The following is a 21,521-nucleotide window of genomic DNA, read 5'->3' as shown; positions in this document are numbered from 1 at the left end:
CAAGTTCTGGATGTTGGCGGCATCGTGTGGTTGGAATGAGAGCACCCAGGTCAACGCATTCCTGCATGGCTTGTCCGACCCCATTAAGGATGAACTGGTATCGTGGGAACTGCTGTCGGACCTCTCCAGTCTCATGGACCTCGCCAACCATATTGACGCCTGGTTCCAGCAACGGAGGAGAGAGAAGACCCGCCCCAGCTTCACCTCCTCTCCACCTCCCGCCTCGTCCGTCAAACCCATGCAGGTAGACCGGGTACGGGTGTCAGCGGAGGAACGACAGCGCTGGCAGAGCACAGGGACCTGTTTCCTATTGCGGTCAGCGAGGACACATCTGCCGAGCCTGCCTGCTAAAGGGAATGAGACCACAGTGAATCGAGGGGCCCTGGTGTGCAACGCTCAGAACCAGCCCCCCGCTGATTGACCGTTACTCCCTGTCATCATCATCCATGACAACCAGCATCACCATCTCCAGGCCCTCGTCCACTCAGGGGTGGACAGGAACCTGATCTGCTCCGCCACTACCAAGCATCTGGGAATCCCGCTACTCGCCCTCAAGGTCTCTCTCACTGTCCTGACACTCAATGGCACCGGCTTGACCACCATCGCCCCGCTCACCCTGAGGATTTCTGGCAACCACTCAGAAACCATCCAACTTCATGTCATGAACGACCCCCACGTACCCATCATCCTAGGATTACCCTGGTTAACGCAGCACAACCCCCACCTTAACTGGGCCGACAACACCATCCTAGGCTGGAGCCATTCCTGCCTAGCTCCCTGCTAGAACTCCGCTCTACCTCCTGGCAAACCACCACAGCCTTCAGCCAGCAAGTTTCCCCACCTCTCTCACGCACCTCTGGAATACCTGGACTTAAGACTCATCTTCAGCAAGACCCAAGCAGTGTCCCTCCCTCCTCACAGACCCTATGACTGCGGAATCGACCTCCTGCCTGGGATGGTGCCACCCAAAGGGCAACTCTACTCTCTCTCTCCCGTCAAAAAGCAAGCCATGGAGAAGTACATCTCCGAGTCTCTGGCAGCTGGGATCATCCACCCTTCCTCCTCCCCAGCAGGGGCGGGATTCTACCACTACCGCTCATGACCACAGCCTTTGAACTACTCCAGGGAGCCAAGATATTTTCCAAGTTGGACTTACGCAATGCCTACCATCTCGTCAGGATCAGGGAGGGGGATGAGTGGAAGACGGCCTTTAACACCACCATTGGTCACTATGAGTACCTCGTGGTCCCTTTTGGCCTGACCATCATGCCCGCAGTCTTCCAGGCACTCGTCAATGACGTCCTAAGGGACTTTCTTAACATCTTCATTTTTGTGTACCTGGATGACATCCTGATCTTCTCTCGCTCCCTGGAGGAACATCGGGGCCATGTCTGGCAGGTCCTCCAGCGCCTGCTAGAAAACAAGCTGTTCGTCAAGGCAGAAAAGAGCGAATTCCACCAGGGCTCTGTCTCATTTCTGGGGTTCATCATCTCCCTGGCTAGGATCAAGATGGACCCCCTCAAGTTTGAGGCAGTCGCTGACTGGCCTACCCCATCCTTGCGACGAGAGCTCCAGAGTTTCCTGGGATTCGCCAATTTCTACAGCCGCTTCATCTGCGACTTCAGCACGGTGGCCAGACCTCTCACTGCATTGACCTCGATTAAGACCCCATTCAAGTGGGGGAAAGAAACAGAGAAAGTCTTCTCCATGCTCAAGTGCAAGTTCACCACAGCACCCATTCTCACCATACCCTAGCCAAACAAACAGTTCATCGTGGAGGTTGACGCTTCCGAGTCCGGAGTTGGAGCCATTCTCTCCCAGAAGGCCAATGATAACAAGGTCCACCCCTGCTCCTTCTTCTCTCACCAGCTGTCCCCTGCTGAACAAAATGACATCGGCGACAGAGAGCTGTTGGCTGTCAAGCTAGCCTTGGAGGAGTGGAGGCACTGGCTCGAGGGGTCAGATCTCCCCTTCCTTGTCTGGACCGACCACAAAAACCTAGAATACCTCAAGTCCACCAAATGCTTTAACTCATGGCAAGCCCAATGGTCTCTCTTCTTCTCCCGGTTCCGATTCATGCTCTCCTACCGCCCAGGCTCTAAGAACGGCAAACCCGACACCCTGTCCAGGTTATTCTCTGCCCGCCAGGAGGAGTCTAGTACGCCCGAAACCATCCTTCCTCTATGCTGTCTGGTGGGGGCCGCCCTACTTGAGGTGAAGACATTAGTGCAGAAGGCCCTGTAGCAGGACCCCGGAGAAGGTAACTCAAGCAACATACCACCTAACCTTCTATTTGTTCCCTGTTCTGTGCAAACCCAGGTGCTGCAGTGGGGTCATGGCTCCAAGTTGGCTTGTCACCCGGGAGCTGCTTGAACCCTGGCGCTCATCCAACAGCACTTCTGGTGGCCATCCATCAAGGAAGACATCCAGGAGTTTGTGGCAGCCTGTGACACATGTGCCCAGAACAAGACAGCCAATCGACCCCCTGCCAGCTTGCTAAGACCCCTCCCGACTCCTCATTGACCCTGGTCTCACATCGCCCTGGACTTCGTCACAGGACTCCCCAACTCAGGTGGCAACACATGTATCCTTCACGGTTATTGACCGTTTCTCCAAGACAGTCAATTTCATCCCTCAGCCCAAGCTTTCCACAGCTAAAGAAACCACTGAATTACTCATCCTTCACATTTTCCACCTACACGGACTCCCCACTGACATCGTCTCCGACCAGGGTCCTCAGTTCACTACACAGTTCTGGAGGGCCTTCTGCCAACTCATTGGGGCCTCCTGTAGTCTCTCCTCAGGGTTCCATCCTCAAACCAATGGCCAGGTGGAACGGGCAAACCAAGATTTGGAGGTGGCACTCAGGTGCATGGTGTCCAGGGATGCCGGTTCTTGGAGTAAGTACTTACCTTGGGTCGAGTACGCTCACAACACTCTCCCTTCATCTGCCACAGGTCTCTCGCCCTTCCAGTGCTCCCTAGGTTACCAACCACCACTCTTCCCCAACCAAGAGGAGGAGGTCGCCGTACCCTCAGCCCAGACCTTCATATGCCACTGCAGGAGGACATGGGCATTGGACCGGAGAAGACTCATTCACTCTGCCCTAGCATCCAAGAGGCAGGCCGACAAACGCTGCTCTAAGGCACCCACCTACCGGGTGAGGCAGCGAGTCATGCTCTCCACATGCCATCTTCCACTCAGAACCGTCTCCCGTAAGCTGGCCCCCAGATATCCAGGACCCCTCCTCATCAGCAAGGTAATTAATCCATGTTCCGTCAGACTGGCATTACCACTCACCATGCGACGTATGCACCCCACTTTCCATGTGTCACAGCTTAAACCTCTGGTCTCTAGTTCTTTAGACTATTTTTGCCATTTATGTTTTTGTCCTGTTTGTTTACCTTTTTGCCACACCCTTTTTTCCCTGGATTAAATCACCTTATTTATTAGATTACTGTCTGTGTTCTGCTTTTGGATCCTTATCTCACCACACCTCCACCACCCCTAACAGGAACAATAATATATTACAATGAGTGTAATAGATATCAGTGATTTGCCTTGAGTTGCACTTGGAAGATGACTCTGGACACTTACAGTAATACATTTATGGCTGAGGACCACAGTTGACTTGCTAACTTTAGGACTGCAGTTGTCATCAACAGTTTTGCACTCAAGTTTCCATCAGTGAACAGTTTATAACTTCAACAAAACAGACTTTATGTTAAAACTATAATGACTTTCCTGGTTACAGTTACCGGTATACTTTGTGACTAATCTGCGCTGCCGAGGATCAGCACACCCAGGCTCCCGCCTTTGTCTGCCACCCGGATCACAATGTATCCGACCCTGGTGCTTGTTCTTGCAGGTGGTGAGCTCACATGGCTGCAGCTCCATGTGATTTCTTCAGGCTGTGCCCATGGGCTAAGGCCAAGACCCCAGACACTCACTGGTGAGTTCACCCCAGACACTCACTGGTTAGTTCCCCTCCCAGGTCTGGCTCCAGGAGGAGGCCCCAGTTTCCTGCTCCCAAGCGAGGTGCTGCAGCTCCTTCTTTGCTCTTAGTCTGGCTCCTCCCCTGGAACCAATTTGCCTTGGGAGACCCTACCAGGGGCTGATGCCCCTGACAACACAGCTCCCAGGATCACCGGGACACCCAAACCCCTCCACCACATTAAGGTGGTGATTCTTCAAAGGGGAATTTTTCAGAAAGGGGAACCAGAGAGTGTGCTCCAATTATAGCGGTATCACACTGCTCGGCCTCCCTGGGAAAGTTTATTCCAGGGTGCTGGAAAGGAGGCTCTGACCAATTGTCAAATCTCAGATTCAGGAGGACAATGCAGATTCCTTCCTGGCTGTGGAATGGTGGACCAGCTCTTTACTCTGGCAGGGTTGTTGGGAGGTTCATGGGAGTATGACCAGCCAGTCTATATGTGTTTTGTAGATTTGGAAAAGGCTTACGACCATTTCCCCCAGGGGCTCTTGTGGGGGGCACTGCGGGAGTATTGGGTATCAGGGCTGTTGCTATGAGCCATCTGGTCCTTGTACAACCAAAGTGTGGGCTGTGTCCGAATTCTCAGCACAAAGTCAAACACATTCCTGGTGGGTGCTGGATTCTGCCAAGGCTGCCCCTTGTCACCGATCCTGTTTGTGATATTCATGGATGGGATCTCAAGGTGCAGCTGGGGTGAGGAGGGTGTCCAGTTTGGGAATTTCAGAATTGCATCTCTGCTCTTTGCAAATGATGCGGTTCTGTTGGCTTCTTCAGAGCATGACCTTCAGCGAGCACTGGGATTGTTTGCAGCCAAGAGTGAAACGGCTGGGATGAGAGTCAGCACCTCCAAGTCTGAGGCCAAGGTTCTCTGCCGGAAAACAGTGGAGTGCTCCCTCCAGGTTGGGAGTGAGTTGCTGCCCCAAGTGAAGGAGTTCAAGTATCTCGGGGTCTTGTTCACGAGTGATGGTAAAATGGAGTGTGAGATGTACAGGTGGATTGGGGTGGCATCAGCAGTAATGCAGACGTTGTACCAGTCCGTCGTGGTGAAGAGGGAGCTGAGCCGGAAGGCAAAGCTTTCGATTTACCAGTCAATCTATGTTCCAACCCTCACCAAATGGTCCTGAGATTTGGGTAGTGACTGAAAGGATGAGATCGTGGATACAAGCAGCCGAAATGAGCTTTCTCCGTAGGGTGGCTGGGCTCACCCTTAGAGATAGGGTGAGGAGCTCAGACATCTGGAGGGATCTTGGAGTAGAGCCACTGCTCCTTAATGTCAAAAGAAGTCAGCTGAGGCGGTTCGGGCATCTGATTAGGATGCCTCCTGGGCACCTTCCTTTGGAGATTTTCTGGGCACATCCAAGTGGGAGGAGACCTCAGGGTAGACCCAGAACATGCTGGAGAGCTTATATATCTCATCTGGCCTGGGAGTGCCTTGGGATCCCCCAAGAGGAACTGGAAAGCATTGCTGGGGAGAGGGATGCCTGGAATACCCTGCTTAGCCTGCTGCCACTGCGACCCCACTTTGGATAAGCAGAAGAAAATGGATGGATGAATGGACTTTGTGACTATGTAAGACACAGTTATAGAAGTGAGTTATTTATAATCATGCTATCTGTTATCACCAAGTGAGGATGGGTTCCCTTTTGAGTCTGGTTTCTCTCCAGATTTCTTCCTCATGTTGTCTGAGGTAGTTTTTCCTTGCCACCGTCACCACAGGCTTGCTCGTTGGGGATAAATCAGGATAAAATACGGATAAAATTAGCTTATGTTTAAAGTCATTTTCTGTAAAGCTGCTTTGTGACAATGTCTGTTGTTAAAAGCATTATACAAATAAACTTGACTTGAGGCAGAATCTATCCTCAGAGCTGTTGTTATAGAAAATTAATCAACCTCTGATCAATCAATCACAATTGAAAATTCAGCAGTGCTGTGGTTAAAAATGACAAGAAACTGATTAACTGAGTACAACCATACAGACTATAGAGAGAGAAAAAGAAATGCTAAGACACTTAGTCTCCAAGTGATCTTTTAATAATAATAATAATAATAATAGCACAATGTTGCCATTTTCTATATTTTTATGCTTCTCGATATAAACTAAAAGTGCTAAATTTCAGCCTGAAGTGTACAGGATTCAGAGGTCCAGTTCAGCTGGTATTATCAGGAATGATTGAGCAGATAGACCCAGATTCATTCCCATGATATTTAGCTGTAAAATGCACCTAGGCTGCACTTTTAGGGCTGTTTCTTCATGCAGCCTTGCTAGAATAACATTGTCCTTTTCACTACCACAAGTGATGATGAGTCCTGACAGCACAAAATTAAAGTACTTTAAGAATTAGTTGAGCTGTGTCAAAGTGACAGGGACTGAACATGTCACGCCACATCAGTCAGCTAATCTGAGCTGGAAATAATAAGGAACTTTTAGGGACTGTGTAGAAGATTCTAGATACTGGGGAGCTGTTTACAACACTGCTGATCTTCCTCACGTTCAGGCATTTTTCAATATTCTTTCATCATGCACAGCAATTCAGGAAAAGCACTTTCATTTCATAAAATTAGATTGAAGCTCTGCCAAAAAACCAAACCAAAACTATTTTATAGGACTGGCTGCACAGAGAGTGTTAACAAAAGTCTTTCAAAAAAAAATATCTGCATTCAGGAAATGGAAGACTAAGATTCTTGCCAGCTATTTCCAATTAAGCACTCACATAAATTGGGCTTTCTCAAGTGAACTTAAAGCAATCCCAAGAGTAAGACTCAGAGTGGGGAACTGAATCAAGGATGATCTCTAGTCACACTGCATTCTCTCTGTACTTCAAGAGACATTTCTGAGAAATGGCGATTCTTCTTTCATGTTTAATAACTCAGCAGACAATACAACTCTGGCTGCCCAACAAACAGTACCATTTTGGTCATAAATCAATTATGATTAAAATAGGTTGCACTTCTTGACCAGATTCAAATCTGGTATAAAACACGACCTACAATATATCCTCTTAAGGCCTATAGGATGCTGGGAGGTGTGGCTGGCCTAGACAGACATACCCAAAATTAATCAAAAATAGCTCCACAATTATCAGGTCAATATGCATAATCTTCATCTATATGGATGTGTAACACCTCAGAAAATATAGTTCCAGTGTCAGTAAGATTGGGACTGTTACCAGTAAAGTGTGACAAACCAAAGGTGGAATTTGCATTTTTTTTAAATCCTTGCTTAAAGTTTATTCTATATTAGACAGTGAAAGGAGGGAACCTTATGACCTCTAAACACTTTTTCAGTGAACAACACCATGATAGCAATGGTCCCGTGCACAAAGATGCCACTTTTTTAAATTCAGCAACTCCTTGACTACAACTGGACAAAAAAACAACAACAAACAAACCAAACAAAACAAAACATAGAAATACCACAAACTACAAAGATACTAGAAATGGAGATCAGTGCCACCCAGTGCACCTTAAGGGCTTGGTTAGTACGAGGATGAGAGACTGCCTGGGAAAACCAGGTCCTGGCATGGGACGGACTTTGACACAGATACTACAAAAGTTTTAGTAAGTATAAAACTTACCAATAGAGCATTTTTTGAACTTTTTACCAGAAGTCAATTATAGTAGCATTTTATTGGACTCAATATCGGGTCCATGCAGGGACGTCACTAGGTTTGAGAGACGGGTAGCTTAGCACCCAGAGGAGAAAAGGTATTGTGCGCGCGCAGCGCGCGCCGAACATTTTTCAGAGCGCCTACTAAGGCTGTCAATCAATTCATTATTTACAGTTGAAATAGAAAAGCTACAATATTGTCTTTCCTCACTACCCATTGCTCAATATAGCCTAGGTAAAGTTAAGCAAATGCAAACCACTGACATCAAATTACAATCTCACCGTGTGTGTCTGCAAATGAAAGCATAGAATTCTGACTCTCCGCAAACCCAACTCAATGGAAGCCCGCACCGCGCCTGCTGCAGAATGCCCGCGTAGTTTTTTAAGTCCTACTAGCCTACCACTCGACGTGACGCTTGACACAGAGCCAATGAGGAGGAATCATAACGATATTAATAATATTGCATTAAACAATAAATAAGCAAGCAGAAACTGTTGTTCGGATTAACTTGCGTTCTTGATGGCTCATGTTCAGTGCTTTACTGCCTTTGTTTTTTTTGGGAAAAAAAATAAAAATACAAATAATTTAAAAAAGGGCAAAAAATATAGGGTGGCTTTGCCATAAGATAGGGTGGCTGGAGCTACCCTAAAATGGGTCTGGCGACGTCTATGGGTCCATGCAGTTTAAGAAATTATTTAGCAACACTCTTAAAATTACTGAAGCCATTATTTTCATTTTCAGTCTGATAATTAATGATAATTGCCTTTTTAAGGCAGCATAACTGTTTTTTTTTCATTAAAATATATCCAGTCAATAAAGTTTCATGTAGAAGTACTATAACATTGACATAGAATTCAGACTTTATTTCCCTACAACTATTCCCACAGAGCTTAGTGAGCTCCTTTAGTCTCTAATACTAGAATACTAATCCATACCTTCCTCTAAAACACTTTGCTCTTTAGTTAGAAACTCATGAAGTGTGCATGACAGCAAACAGCATCAATAATTAAGTGTTGTAAAATCTAATATCTTAAAATTGATAGCAGCAGACAGTGGAATCAATCAATCACACACACACACCTAAACCCTCCAGGAGGAGTACTATATTATCATTGTGTTTCACACACACAGACAGTGTTGCCCTTAATCTGAGTGTCTGTCAGCCATGAGGATTATGTATTAATTTGTTATAAGGATATGAAGTGATGCGTCATAAAATAAGTTTAGAAGATAACAGAAGAAGCCACACACCTTGACAGTGAAGATACTTATAATGAAGGCACATCTGAATTATTACTCGTATATGGCTGACATTTATTGACGATGGCTCGCTGAGACAAGAAATAATTGATCAGGTAATAAAATATCATAAAATATCATTAAATCCTGCACAATGAGAAAAATACTACAGCCAGATAAGTAAGCTGATATCTTTGGCCTGTTATATTTTATATAAGTGGAATAAAAAAAAAGAATGTTTTCAGGGCTGAGACCTAACACCATTACATTTAGGGAGGAGATAGATAGATAGATAGATAGATAGATAGATAGATAGATAGATAGATAGATAGATAGATAGATAGATAGATGTAGTCACTATAGGTTAAATGTGTATTCATAGATTCCTAGAAATAAGGTTCTATCTAGTACCTTTAATACTCTTTGGCTTGTTGCTATAAAGGGGGCTATACAAAACCCTAGAACAGATTCTCTCCATTGTAAGATTTCCAAGCAGAACCCCAGTAGCTTTAAAAAAAAAAAAACCTTAACTATCCATGATAAGAACCTAATAGTATCCCTTTTTACTCATCTATCTGATGATTTCAGTGGTCAAAAATTTTAAAATGTGATGTGACATGGAAAAGAAATGTTGATTGTGGGTTGATGAAAAAATAAAAGAAACAGCCATTTATGGCTATATATCTTTTTTTTTAAGGTCAAGCCTGAAGTATTGCTGGTCACATGTGAAACAGTGCACATGTCCATGTGCCTATTATTTGCCTGGCAAATGTAGAATCAGAGCTGAAGTTGCTGCAGCGTAGGTACTACACAGTCGATGAAAAATGAACAACCTGCATGCATTCCCAGTCACAGTCACATTCATGTGTGCGGTTCGCAGTAAGCAAGTTTAAATCTAGGCCCACTTAATTAATTACATATTTCTGTAATGTAATAGAGTTGCTTGAGAAAATGTCCATTAGTGAAGAAACAGGTGCAGAACACTTTACATCAGGGGTGTCAAACCTGATCCATAAAGGGCCTTGTGGCTGCAGGTTTTCATTCCAGCCATGCAGCAGCACACCTGACTTGGCTCATTCAATCAACTGAACTGTCTTCACACAGTCAAATACTTGCAGCCACACCCACCCTTGATTAAAGGGTGGGTGTGTCAGTTGATTGAATAAGCCAAATCAGGGTGTTGCTGCATGGCTGGAATGAAAACCTGCAGCCACACGGCCCTTTATGGATCAGGTTTGACACCCCTGCTTTACATCATCAATCTTGTTAGGTACCAAATGCTCCTGGTTGAGCTGATGTAAACTTGGATGTAGTGTAGATGCTGCCACTGCTAAGTTATTTGAACAGGATGACTAGAGGCTTTTCTGTAGTAGCCTATGGTCAAAATAAGCACCACAGAAATGTATAATGTCCATAGAGTGGAGAGAAATGATTCTGGCAGCATGCGACATTTCACGAGTGTGCACAGCAAATTCCCCAGTGTTGAATTAACACTTTCAGAGATGATTTGTGTCCACAGTAGGTTGTTAAATCAGCACTCTGGGTGTTAATTCAGTACTGGGGATATTGCTGTGTGGTCACGTTTTACTATTAAAAAAAAAAAACCACTGATTCACTGACAGCTTTCACACTCAGGGTGCACAGACCATCGTTTCACAAAAGCATGCACAGTGCTCAATCTTGGTTGGATGCAGCGTTACCAGGTGCTGAGAATTTAATTAATTGCTGAGTCCAAATCGCATTATAGCGCATCGTTTGATCCGGGATCAGGTTCTCCTGATGCAGTGCGAATGATGAGGCTGCTGATAAAAGCACGCATCTCAGGAAGAAAGGTTTAGAAAATTAATGGAATAATGATCGCACAACCTATGCGTAATTGTCGCAAGTGCAGATCGATGCGGATTAATGCGCTCGGTTAATCAGGGTGCACCTGGCAGCGCGCTGCTCGGACCGATTGCTGATCTCTGCGGTACCTCTGGCCGCCGTCGCTCGCCATAGAGCTGCTGGTGCGAAGCGGCGTGGGCGCGCTGCTCTGCTGCTGCTGATGATGATCCGCTGTTGATCTCCTCAGCTCGCTCTTCACCTCCTGATCGCTGTCACACGGAGACTCGGTCCGTTTAGCTCCAGCCATGCAGTCCGGTAACCGAGTTCAGACAGGGAGGAGATGAGAGGAGGCGGGAACGTAGAGGAGGGGGGTCCGAAAAACGCAAACTCCGTCAGGGCGCGCGCATGGTGCACTGCCTCCAGACCAGTACTATATGCACAGAAGTGAACTCAGGAGCGGAGGCGCAGCTCACGCGCTGCCCTGCTGCCGCTATGATGCCACTATATTTATGAAATCAAACCGGGTGTTTCCCCCCTCAGCTTAGAGCTTCTCTCACACACCGATCATGAATTTTAGGAAGGCGAAAAGCACATTGCAGCTCTTTTACTCAGAAATCAAACCTATAATAATTACCTTTCTTCTAAGACTGAAATTCTGCCCAGTGTTTTCATGAACCTTTGATGGGTCTCAAGCTATTAGCCCAATTTTTACATGTGGTGTAGTGGTTAGCACTGTCGCCTCACAGCAAGAAGGTTCTGGGTTCGAGCCCGGCGGCCGATGAAGGCCTTTCTGTGTGGAGTTTGCATGTTCTCCCCATGTCTGTGAGGGTTTCCTCCGGGTGCTCTGGTTTCCCCCACAATCCAAAGACATGCAGGTTAGGCTAATTGGTGGCTCTAAATTGACCGTGAATGTGAGTGAGAATAGTTGTTTGTGTGTCTAGATTGGATTAGATTAGATAAAACTTTATTGATCCCTTTGGGCAGGTTCCTTCAGGGAAATTAAGATTCCAGCAGCATCTATACAGATAAACAGAGAAAAGAAATAGAGAAAACTTCTAGATAAATTGAAATAAATTAAGTATTTACATATATAAATATGGGGCTGCACGGTGGTGTAGTGGTTAGCACTGTCGCCTCACAGCAAGAAGGTCCGGGTTCGAGCCCCGTGGCCGGCGAGGGCCTTTCTGCGTGGAGTTTGCATGTTCTCCCCGTGTCCGTGTGGGTTTCCTCCGGGTGCTCCGGTTTCCCCCACAGTCCAAAGACATGCAGGTTAGGCTAATTGGTGACTCTAAATTAACCGTAGGTGTGAGTGTGAATGGCTGTCTGTGTCTATGTGTCAGCCCTGTGATGACCTGGCGACTTGTCCAGGGTGTACCCCGCCTTTCGCCTGTAGTCAGCTGGGATAGGCTCCAGCTTGTCTGCGACCCTGTAGAACAGGATAAAGCGGCTAGAGATAACGAGATGAGATATATAAATATAAAAAGAATAAGATATGGGGGGGGGAGAGAGAGGAAGAGGAGGAGGAGGAGGAGGGGGAAAGGGGGAGCAGCAGGAGAGATATTGCATTTTATATTGCACATTGTCCGGTATTGCTTATTGTTAGGCTAGGCTACTGCTCCTTCCCGTCCTCTGTCCTCCTGTTACCCCTCCCCCCCCAAAGAGGAGTTGTACAGTCTGATGGCATGAGGGACAAAGGAGTTTTTGAGTCTGTTCGTCCTGCACTTGGGAAGGAGCATTCTGTCACTGAACAGGCTCCTCTGGTTGCTGATGACGGTGTGCCGAGGGTGACTGGCATCGTCCATGATGTTCAATAGTTTGTCCATAGACCTCTTCTCTGCCACCGTCACCAGAGAGTCCAGGTTCATCCTGACCACAAAGCCGGCCCGCCTGATCAGTTTGTCCAGTCTGAATGTGTCCTTCTTGGATATGCTGCCCCCCCAGCACACCACGGTGTAAAACAGGACACTGGCGACCACAGATTGATAGAACATCCACAGGAGTTTCCTGCAGATGTTAAAGGACCGCAGCCTCCTAAGGAAGTACAGCCTGCTCTGTCCCTAACTGTATAAGTGATTGGTGTTGCAAGTCCAGTCCAGCTTGCTGTCCAGCCACAGCCCGAGGTACTTGTAGGAATCCACAGCCTCCACCGCGACTCCCTCGATCAGAACTGGTCATGACCTTGGTCTGGACCTCCCAAAGTCAATGACCAGCTCCTTGGTCTTCGAGGTGTTGAGCTGCAGATGGTTCCTGTTGCACCACACAGGAAAGTCCCTCACCAGGCTCGTATACTCCTCCTCTCTGTCGTCATTGATACACCCAACGATGGCTATGTCATCGGCAAACTTCTGAATGTGACACAGCTCCGAGTTGTAGCAGAAGTCTGCGGTGTACAGGGTGAAGAGAAGAGGGGCCAGCACCGTGCCCTGGAGTGCTCCGGTGCTGCTAATCACAGTGTCAGGCGTGATGTCCTTCAGCCTGACGTACTGCGGCCTGTCAGTGAGGTAGCTGGAGATCCAGGTGACCAGGCAGGGGTCCACTCGCATCCTGTTCAGTTTGTCCTGAAGCAATAGGGGCTGGATGGTGTTGAAGGCACTCGAGAAGTCCAAGAAGAGGATCCTCACTGTGCCATTTCCCTTATCCAGATGCGAGTGGGCTTGGTGTAGCAGGTACAGGATGGCGTCTTTCACACCAACACCTGCCCGGTACGCAAACTGCAGACAGTCCTGTGCATGTTGTACCTGTGGTCTGAGGAGGCTGAGGAAGAGCTGCTCCAACGTCTTCATCGGATGTGAAGTGAGTGCCACCGGTCGGAAGTCATTCAGCTCGCTGGGCCAATTCTTTTTAGGAACTGGAATTATACATGATGTCTTCCAGAGGGTGGGCACTCTCCCCAGCTGCAGGCTGAGGTTGAAGATGCGTTGGAGTGGTTCACCCAGTTCAGCAGCGCAGGTCTTCAGTAGTCGTGGACACACCTTGTCCGGGCCTGCTGCTTTCCTGGGGTGAAGCTTCCTCAGTTGACCTCTGACCTGGTCTGCAGTAATGCATGGAGGAGTCTGTGTTGAGGTGGGGGATGAGGGGGATGCTGTGATGACTAGGGGGAGGTGTGTTGAGGGAAGAAGGAGAGATGGCTGCAGTGAGGGAGAGGGTGGGGGGGATGTGGGCTGGTTGAACTGATTGAAGAAGTCATTCAACTCGTTCGCCCTCTCCACTGTCCCCTCAACGACTCTGGTCTTTGTATTGTGGCCTGTTATGGTTTTCACACCTGCCCAGACCTCCCTCGTGCTGTTCTCCTTCAGCTTCTGCTCCACCTTTCGCCTGTAGCTGTCCTTAGCTTCCCTCACACAGCATTTCACCTCCTGCTCTGCTGCTTTCATCACCTCCCTATCCCTGCTCCTGAAGGCGGCCTTCTTTCTGTTGAGGACAGCTTTGACTTCCTGTGTTACCCATGGCTTGTTATTAGGGTAACACCGTACAGTCTTAGCGGGGGAGACCACGTCAGCACAGAAGTTGAGGTAATCTGTCAGACAGTGTGTCAGCCCCTCTATGTCCTCACAGTGTGGGCTAAGCAGCACATCCCAGTCCGTGATGTCATAGCAGTCTCTGAGGGCATCTTCCATTTCAGGGGACCACCTCCTGATGGAGCTAGTTGTTGCAGGCTGCCTTTGAACCAGGGGGGTGTACTTCAGCTGTAGAATAACTAGGTTGTGGTCAGACTTCCATAGTGGGGGGAGGGGACAGTCTGTATTCACTGTATTACTCTGTATTCATCCCTCACATTAGCATACAGCAAGTCAATTGTCCTGTTGTTCCTTGTTGGACAATCCACAGCCTGGTAAAAAGCAGCCAAAGTAGAGTCCAAAGTAGCGTGATTAAAGTCCCCAGAAATGATCATAAATGCCTCAGGGTGCTGTGTCTGCAGCCTTGCTGTGACAGAGTGAATCCTCTCACATGCAGCAGCTGCATCTGCCCTCGAAGGGATGTAAACACAGATGGTGATCACGTGACTGAACTCCCTCGGCAGATAATATGGCCGCAGGCTAATGGCTAGCAGCTCCAAGTCCGGGCAACATAAAACTGTCTTCATGGAGATATGTCCCGGGTTACACCAGCGGTTGTTAACATAAATTATGAGTACCCCACCTTTGCTTTTCCCCGCATGTGTTAGTGTCTCTGTCGGCTCTCACAGCAGTGAATCCCCGCAGGTCCACGTTAGCATCCGGTACAAGGTGGGTTAGCCATGTCTCCATAAAAATAAACAAGCTGCTCTCCCGATAAATCCGCTGGTTGTTCAGAGCGGAAAGCTCATCGACTTTATTTGGCAGCGAGTTCACATTCCCCATGATAACGGAGGGAATGGATGGTTTGTAGCACCGCCAGTTGTCCACTAGCCTAGCCTTTAGCTTAGCTCCGGCTTTGCAGCCCCTGGGTTTCCTCCTCAACTCGGCCAGGATGGGGTGTCGTATCCTGGCTTGTCCCATTGTTTTCAGGGCCAGCAGCTCCTCTCTCAAATAAGTGAGAAAACTGGCTCCTGGTTGCGTGTTAAAGTTAAAAATATCTATGTGATATAAGGAAAACACACTATGTCTTCGTAAGAAGTGCAAAAAAGTAAAAAAGGTGGAAAAAAAGAGGTTTAAAGAGCTAAAAACTACAGAGCTACTGGAGAGGCAGCCGTCTCACACAGCACCCATACATACAGCCGTCTCACACAGCACCCATACATACATCTATGTGTCAGCCCTGCGATAACCTGGCGACTTGTCCAGGGTGTACCCCGCCTCTCACCCATAGTCAGCTGGAATAGGCTCCAGCTTGCCTACAACCCTGTAGAACAGGAAAAGCGGCTACAGATAATGGATGGATGGATGGACAGTGGTGCAGTGGTTAGCACTGTTGCCTCACAGCAAGAAGGTTCTGGGTTCGAGCCCAGCGGCTGAAGAAGGCCTTTCTGTGTGGAGTTTGCATGTTCTCCCCATGTCTGCGTGGGTTTCCTCTGGGTGCTCTGGTTTCCCCCACAGTCCAAAAACATGCAGGTTAGGCTAATTGGTGGCTCTAAATTGACCGTAGGTGTGAATGTGAGTGTGAATAATTGTTTGTGTGTCTATGTGTCAGCCCTGTGATAACCTGGCGACTTGTCCAGGGTGCACCCCGCCTCTCACCCATAGTCAGCTGGGATAGGCTCCAGCTTGCCCATGACCCTGTAGAACAGGATAAGTGGCTACAGATAATGGCTGGCTGGCTGGATAGACAGTGTTGCAGTGGTTAGCACTGTTGCCTCACAGCAAGAAGGTTCTGGGTTCGAGCCCGGCGGCCGACAAAGGCCATTCTGTGTGGAGTTTGCATGTTCTCCCCATGTCTGCGTGGGTTTCCCCCATAGTCCAAAGACATGCAGGTTAGGCTAATTGGTGGCTCTAAATTGACCGTAGGTGTAAATGTGAGTGTGAATGGTTGTTTGTGTGTCTATGTGTCAGCCCTGCGATAACCTGGTGATTTGTCCAGGGTGTACCCCGCCTCTCACCCATAGTCAGCTGGGATAGGCTCCAGCTTGCCCGCAACCCTGTAGAACAGGATAAGTGGCTACAGATAATGGATGGAAAAGCACATTGCAGCTGTTTTGTTGTGTATCTGCATCCTCAGAAATCTCATCATCTCTAGCCACTTTATCCTGTTCTACAGGGTCGCAGGCAAGCTGGAGCCTATCCCAGCTGACTACGGGCAAAAAGCAGAGTACACCCTGGACAAGTCACCGGGCTGACACATAGACACAGACAACCATTCACATCTACGGTCAATTTTAGAGTCACCAGTTAACCTAACCTGCATGTCTTTGGGGGAAACCGGAGCACCCAGAGGAAACCCACACGGACAACATGCAAACTCCGCACAGAAAGGCCCTCACCGGCCACAGGGCTCGAACTCAGACCTTCTTGCTGTGAGGCTACAGCGCTAACCACTACACCACCGTGCCACCCTCCTCAGAAATCAAACCTAGAATAATCACTGAATTACCTTTCCTCTAAGATTGAAATTCCACCCAGTGTTTTCATGAGTCTTTGATGGGTCTCAAGCTATTAGCACAATTTTTCCATATTAGACAGTGGTGCAGTGGTTAGCACTGTCACCTCACAGCAAGAAGGTTCTGGGTTTGAGCCCAGCAGTCGATGAGGGCCTTTCTGTGTGAAGTTTGCATGTTCTCCAGGTGCTCCGGTTTCCCCCACAATCCAAAGACCTGTGGTTAGGTTAACATGGGGCAGCCTTAGGCTGAGGTGCCCTTGAGCACGGCACCTAACCCACAACTGCTCCCTGGGTATGTTTGCTCGCATGTCTGTGTTCACTGCTTCCATCCATCCATTTTGGCATATCACTACCGCTGTAGCTGCTCTGACGGCTTCATCAAAGTGTCTAGCGAACATTACAGTAGTGGTTTCCCGTTACCTTCTACTGGATTATTATTATAGAGTAGGGCTGGGTATCACCAGATACCTCACGATACGATACTATGGCGATATTTTGCCCACGATAACGATAATATTACGGTACAGCGATTCTGCGATAATCGATATATTGCAAGAAATTTCAACCACATCACAATATCTGTGTCACTGAAGAAAATCAGAATTTATTGACCACTGTAAAATTACATTTCACATACATAACTACACACTCTTGCCAGACATATATTTGTCTCTATTCCACTGCTGGCAAAACCAAGAGTTGCTTCACTACAACATACAGAAAATTCCTATTTCTGTGCTAGTATTATCAACTTTTCTGTAAGCATGGACACATCAGTGCTGCTTAACAAGCAGAATCAAATTGTTTTATGAAAACTTAAAACTTGCACTGCAGACTGCACATACATTTCAGTGCTAACACTAATATCAATTTGTTCTTTGTAAACTTGAGAACATATACCTGAGAACATTTAACTTGTGCTTATTTTGCAGGAACAACACACTGTCTGAAACGCATTGAAAAGTGCAGTGGGCATCTTAGTCTCCCTGAGCACAATTATGAAACAAAGTGCAGTGTGGGTCAGTGTCCACACACTGAAACTGAACTGAAACCTCAGTGAATCATGTTTCTTCTGAACTTAGAGTAAATACTCAAAATAAAATGCAGTGTCTCACACACACTAAAATTAAAAAAATGCAAGATAAAGTGCAGCTTCTTGCCTTTGGTCTTAAATGACAAAATAAAGTTCACAGATATAGTAAGTCATACATCACTGAAGTAGACGGGAGGACTTTGGCGCTGTCCAGTGTAGTTTGCTTCGGGTCGGGTTTCGGTGGCTCCGGCTGAGCTAATATGTCGGGGTGGTGTCGTGCTAAGTAAGTTCACAAGTTTGTTGTGTTACCTGAATATCTAATTGGAGCGAAACAGGTTTTGCAAAGTGCGTACTCTTTGTCTGGCTCACTGTTTTTTTCTCCTTTCCTTTGGAATCCAAAGTGCTTCCAAACATCTGCCTTAAAGTTCGGCGGCATCTCTAGGTTTACGTTAGCAGCCATGCTTGCTTGTTTTTTTTCCTCACTGCAACCGCCGGGGAAAAAAGAGAAGATGAAGAGTGCCTTGCAGTGAGGGAGCGGCACAGCGACACCTCGCGGAGCGGAGGTGCGGAAGTCGTACTGGATTTACAACCCGTCTGAAACATCTCATCTCATCTCATTATCTGTAGCCGCTTTATCCTTCTACAGGGTCGCAGGCAAGCTGGAGCCTATCCCAGCTGACTACGGGCGAAAGGCAGGGTACACCCTGGACAAGTCGCCAGGTCATCACAGGGCTGACACATAGACACAGACAACCATTCACACTCACATTCACACCTACGGTCAATTTAGAGTCACCAGTTAACCTAACCTGCATGTCTTTGGACTGCGGGGGAAACCGGAGCACCCGGAGGAAACCCATGCGGACACGGGGAGAACATGCAAACTCCACACAGAAAGGCCCTCGCCGGCCCCAGGGCTCGAACCCAGGACCTTCTTGCTGTGAGGCGACAGCACTAACCACTACACCACCGTGCCGCCCGTCTGAAAGATGATTTATTCTTTGAAAAAATATCAGTATTCAAATTTTGAGTATCGATATTGAATCGGAAGACAAAGTATCGCGATATAACGCCGTATCGATATTTTTGCACACCCCTATTATAGAGGTTTTCTCCTCTCAACCATTCACACTCACATTCACACCTACAGTCAGTTTAGAGCCACCAATTAACCTAACTGCATGTTTTTGGACTGTGGGGGAAACCGTAGCACCCAGAGGAAACCCATGCAGAAACGGGGAGAACATGCAAACTCCACACAGAAAGGTCCCCGTCGGCCACTGGGCTCGAACCCAGAGCCTTTTTTGCTGTGAGGTGACAGTGCTAACCACTACACCACCGTGCTGCCTGTTCATTGCTTCAGATGGGTTAAATGCAGAGAGGAATTTCACTGCACTTAAGTGTACATGTGCTGAATGAAGTTGTTGTTGTTCTTCTTTTTATATTCATAGCATCTATTCTATTAGATAGCATCAGTAAAGTATGTGAAAGCAGTTATAGGAGGTTTCTAAGAGGAAAAAAAAGAAAAAGAAAACCAATTATTCTGCTTTTGTTGGAGTAAATATAGACCCATATCTGACTTCTAAAAATAACAAAAAATACAGACATGGAAAAATTAAGAGACCACTTTTAATGATAAACACCAAAAGAACGTATATAAAATTAGGATGAGATTTAAGAAGAACTCATATGGGCATATCTCTGAGAAGAACATACACTTTATAGCCAAAAGTATGTGGACACCATGCTATCATACCCATCTGTGGTTGTTAAGCATTCCACCATTCCAGATTTAGTCCACCTTTACTGTTATAATAACTTCACTCTCCTAAAAAGGCTTCCCACTATATTTTGAAGCATGAGCGCATTTGTGTGCATTCAGCTAAAAGAGCATTACTGAGGTTAGGATGGTGTTGGCCAAGGAGGTCTGGGGTGTAGCGAGTGTTCCAATTAATCCAAAAGCTGTTCTTGGAAACCATGTCTTTATGGACCTTTGGGTGAGAAGTGGGGCATGCCCTCAGCAGGCCGCCAATCTATCACAGGGCTCACACAGAGATGAAAAACCATTCACACTCACACCTGTTGGAAATTTAGAGTTGCCAGCTGACCTAATCTGCATGTTTTTGGACTGTGGTAGGAAACTGGAGGAAACCAGAGCAGGCACAGCGGGAACATGCAAACTCTGCACAAAAAGGCTCCAGTCAGCCATAAGGTTCAAACCTAGAAGATTCTTGCTCTGAGGCAACAGTGCTAACCACTGCACTACCTTGCTGCCCCGCTTTTGTCCCAGTGAAGGGAAATTGTAATGCTACGGCATACAAAGACATTCTAGACAATTATGTACTTCCAACTTTGTGACAAAAATTTGGGGAAGAACACATGGGTGTGATGGTCAGCTGTCCACATACTTTCATATAGTGCACTATGGATGGAACTAAATTCATTGATCAGATTCAACAGATAATGTGGTCTACCCTTGTCAAAATGTTTTTTAGAATTCTATAGAAACTCTATAGAAAATCCTATAGAAACCCCTCTTTCTATACAATCTCTATAGAACACTATAGAACTAATACTCTATAGAAAATAGTTTCTATAGAAGTTGTATAGAAATAGTATAAATTCTATAGAAGTTGTATTCTATAGAAAACAGCTTCTATAGAATCTCAACAGAATTCTATATAAATAGTAGTCTATAGAAGACGATTTCTATAGAATTGATACAGAGTTCTATAGAAGCTCTACTTTATTAGGGCCAACAGAATTTTATAAATTTCATAATGGTTATTTCCATAAAAACACAACTTGGTGGATTTTAAAGACCCTACAGAAATTCCAGTCTGAGACAAAAGGCCTTGCATCCAAAGAACAACTTTAGTACTTATCTCCAATAAAAATGTTCTTTATTTCATTTACTTTATCTCACATAATAACACTTCTGATCAACAACTCAATTGATCCAAATGTAAATTACAGTTTAAGACATAATTTAATAAATGTACTTCCAAAATAAACACTGATATACACTATACATTAATTTTCAGTCAAGCTCAATGGCATTTGGAAGAAGTGAAACAAACGTCTTTCTTTGTATTTTCATGTAAATATACTTATTTGCTATATCAGATAAATTACATGCTATCAATTCATTAGTGATTTCAACCTCTCTAATTTGATGCCCCTTAACTTTATATATACCTGTATTTAATTGAAACATTATTCGAGTAGATGTTAAACGTCGAAATATACAGTACAATTCTTTTTTACAGTTACATATATCATCTTCACATTCATTTTTACACACTGCAACCACTAACTGCCTTTGATAGCTTTTTCTCAAGATGAATTTGGAGATGAATCTGTCCAATTTTTATAATTTGGTATTCTCTCGTGTTACTGTTATGATTATTTGTTATACGATCCAGTATTCAGGTGGTGGACACAGTTTTAGTTGCTCACTGTATTTTCATGGGTAGGTCTTCGAGTATCTATTATGCAGGTGACTTCAATAACTATAGCAATCTCTATAGAAATTGCTATAGTCTATAGAAATTGCTGTAGAGATTTTCACAGTACTCTATAAAGAATTCTATAGAAACTTCGTTAAATTCTGTTGACTTTCTATAGGAATTCTATAAGATTTCTATGTATAATCTCTATAACATTTCTATTAAAACTCTATAAAATTTCTATTAAAACGCTAACATTTCTATTAAAACTCTATAAAATTTCTATTAAAACTATAAAGTTTCTACAAAAAGTCTATAAAAATTCTATAAAATTTCATTTAGAAATTTCATAGAATTTTTAT

At 46.0% G+C, this 21,521-nt stretch overlaps 1 protein-coding gene across 1 annotated transcript in view; it reads right to left on the bottom strand.

Annotated features, from left to right (window-relative positions):
- kcnt1b (potassium sodium-activated channel subfamily T member 1b) overlaps positions 1-11,086 on the bottom strand; it is a 186,964-nt gene extending 175,878 nt beyond the window's left edge. The window contains exon 1 of the mRNA XM_060907052.1: positions 10,815-11,086. Coding sequence (XP_060763035.1) covers positions 10,815-10,972 — 158 coding nt within the window. The 5' untranslated portion in view covers positions 10,973-11,086. The remainder of the gene's footprint in view (positions 1-10,814) is intronic.
- Positions 11,087-21,521: the final 10,435 nt, after the last annotated feature.

This window comes from Neoarius graeffei, chromosome 24 (assembly GCF_027579695.1).
Source record: "Neoarius graeffei isolate fNeoGra1 chromosome 24, fNeoGra1.pri, whole genome shotgun sequence".
Classification (NCBI taxonomy): domain Eukaryota; kingdom Metazoa; phylum Chordata; class Actinopteri; order Siluriformes; family Ariidae; genus Neoarius; species Neoarius graeffei.
This window is presented reverse-complemented; position numbering and strand designations above follow the sequence as displayed.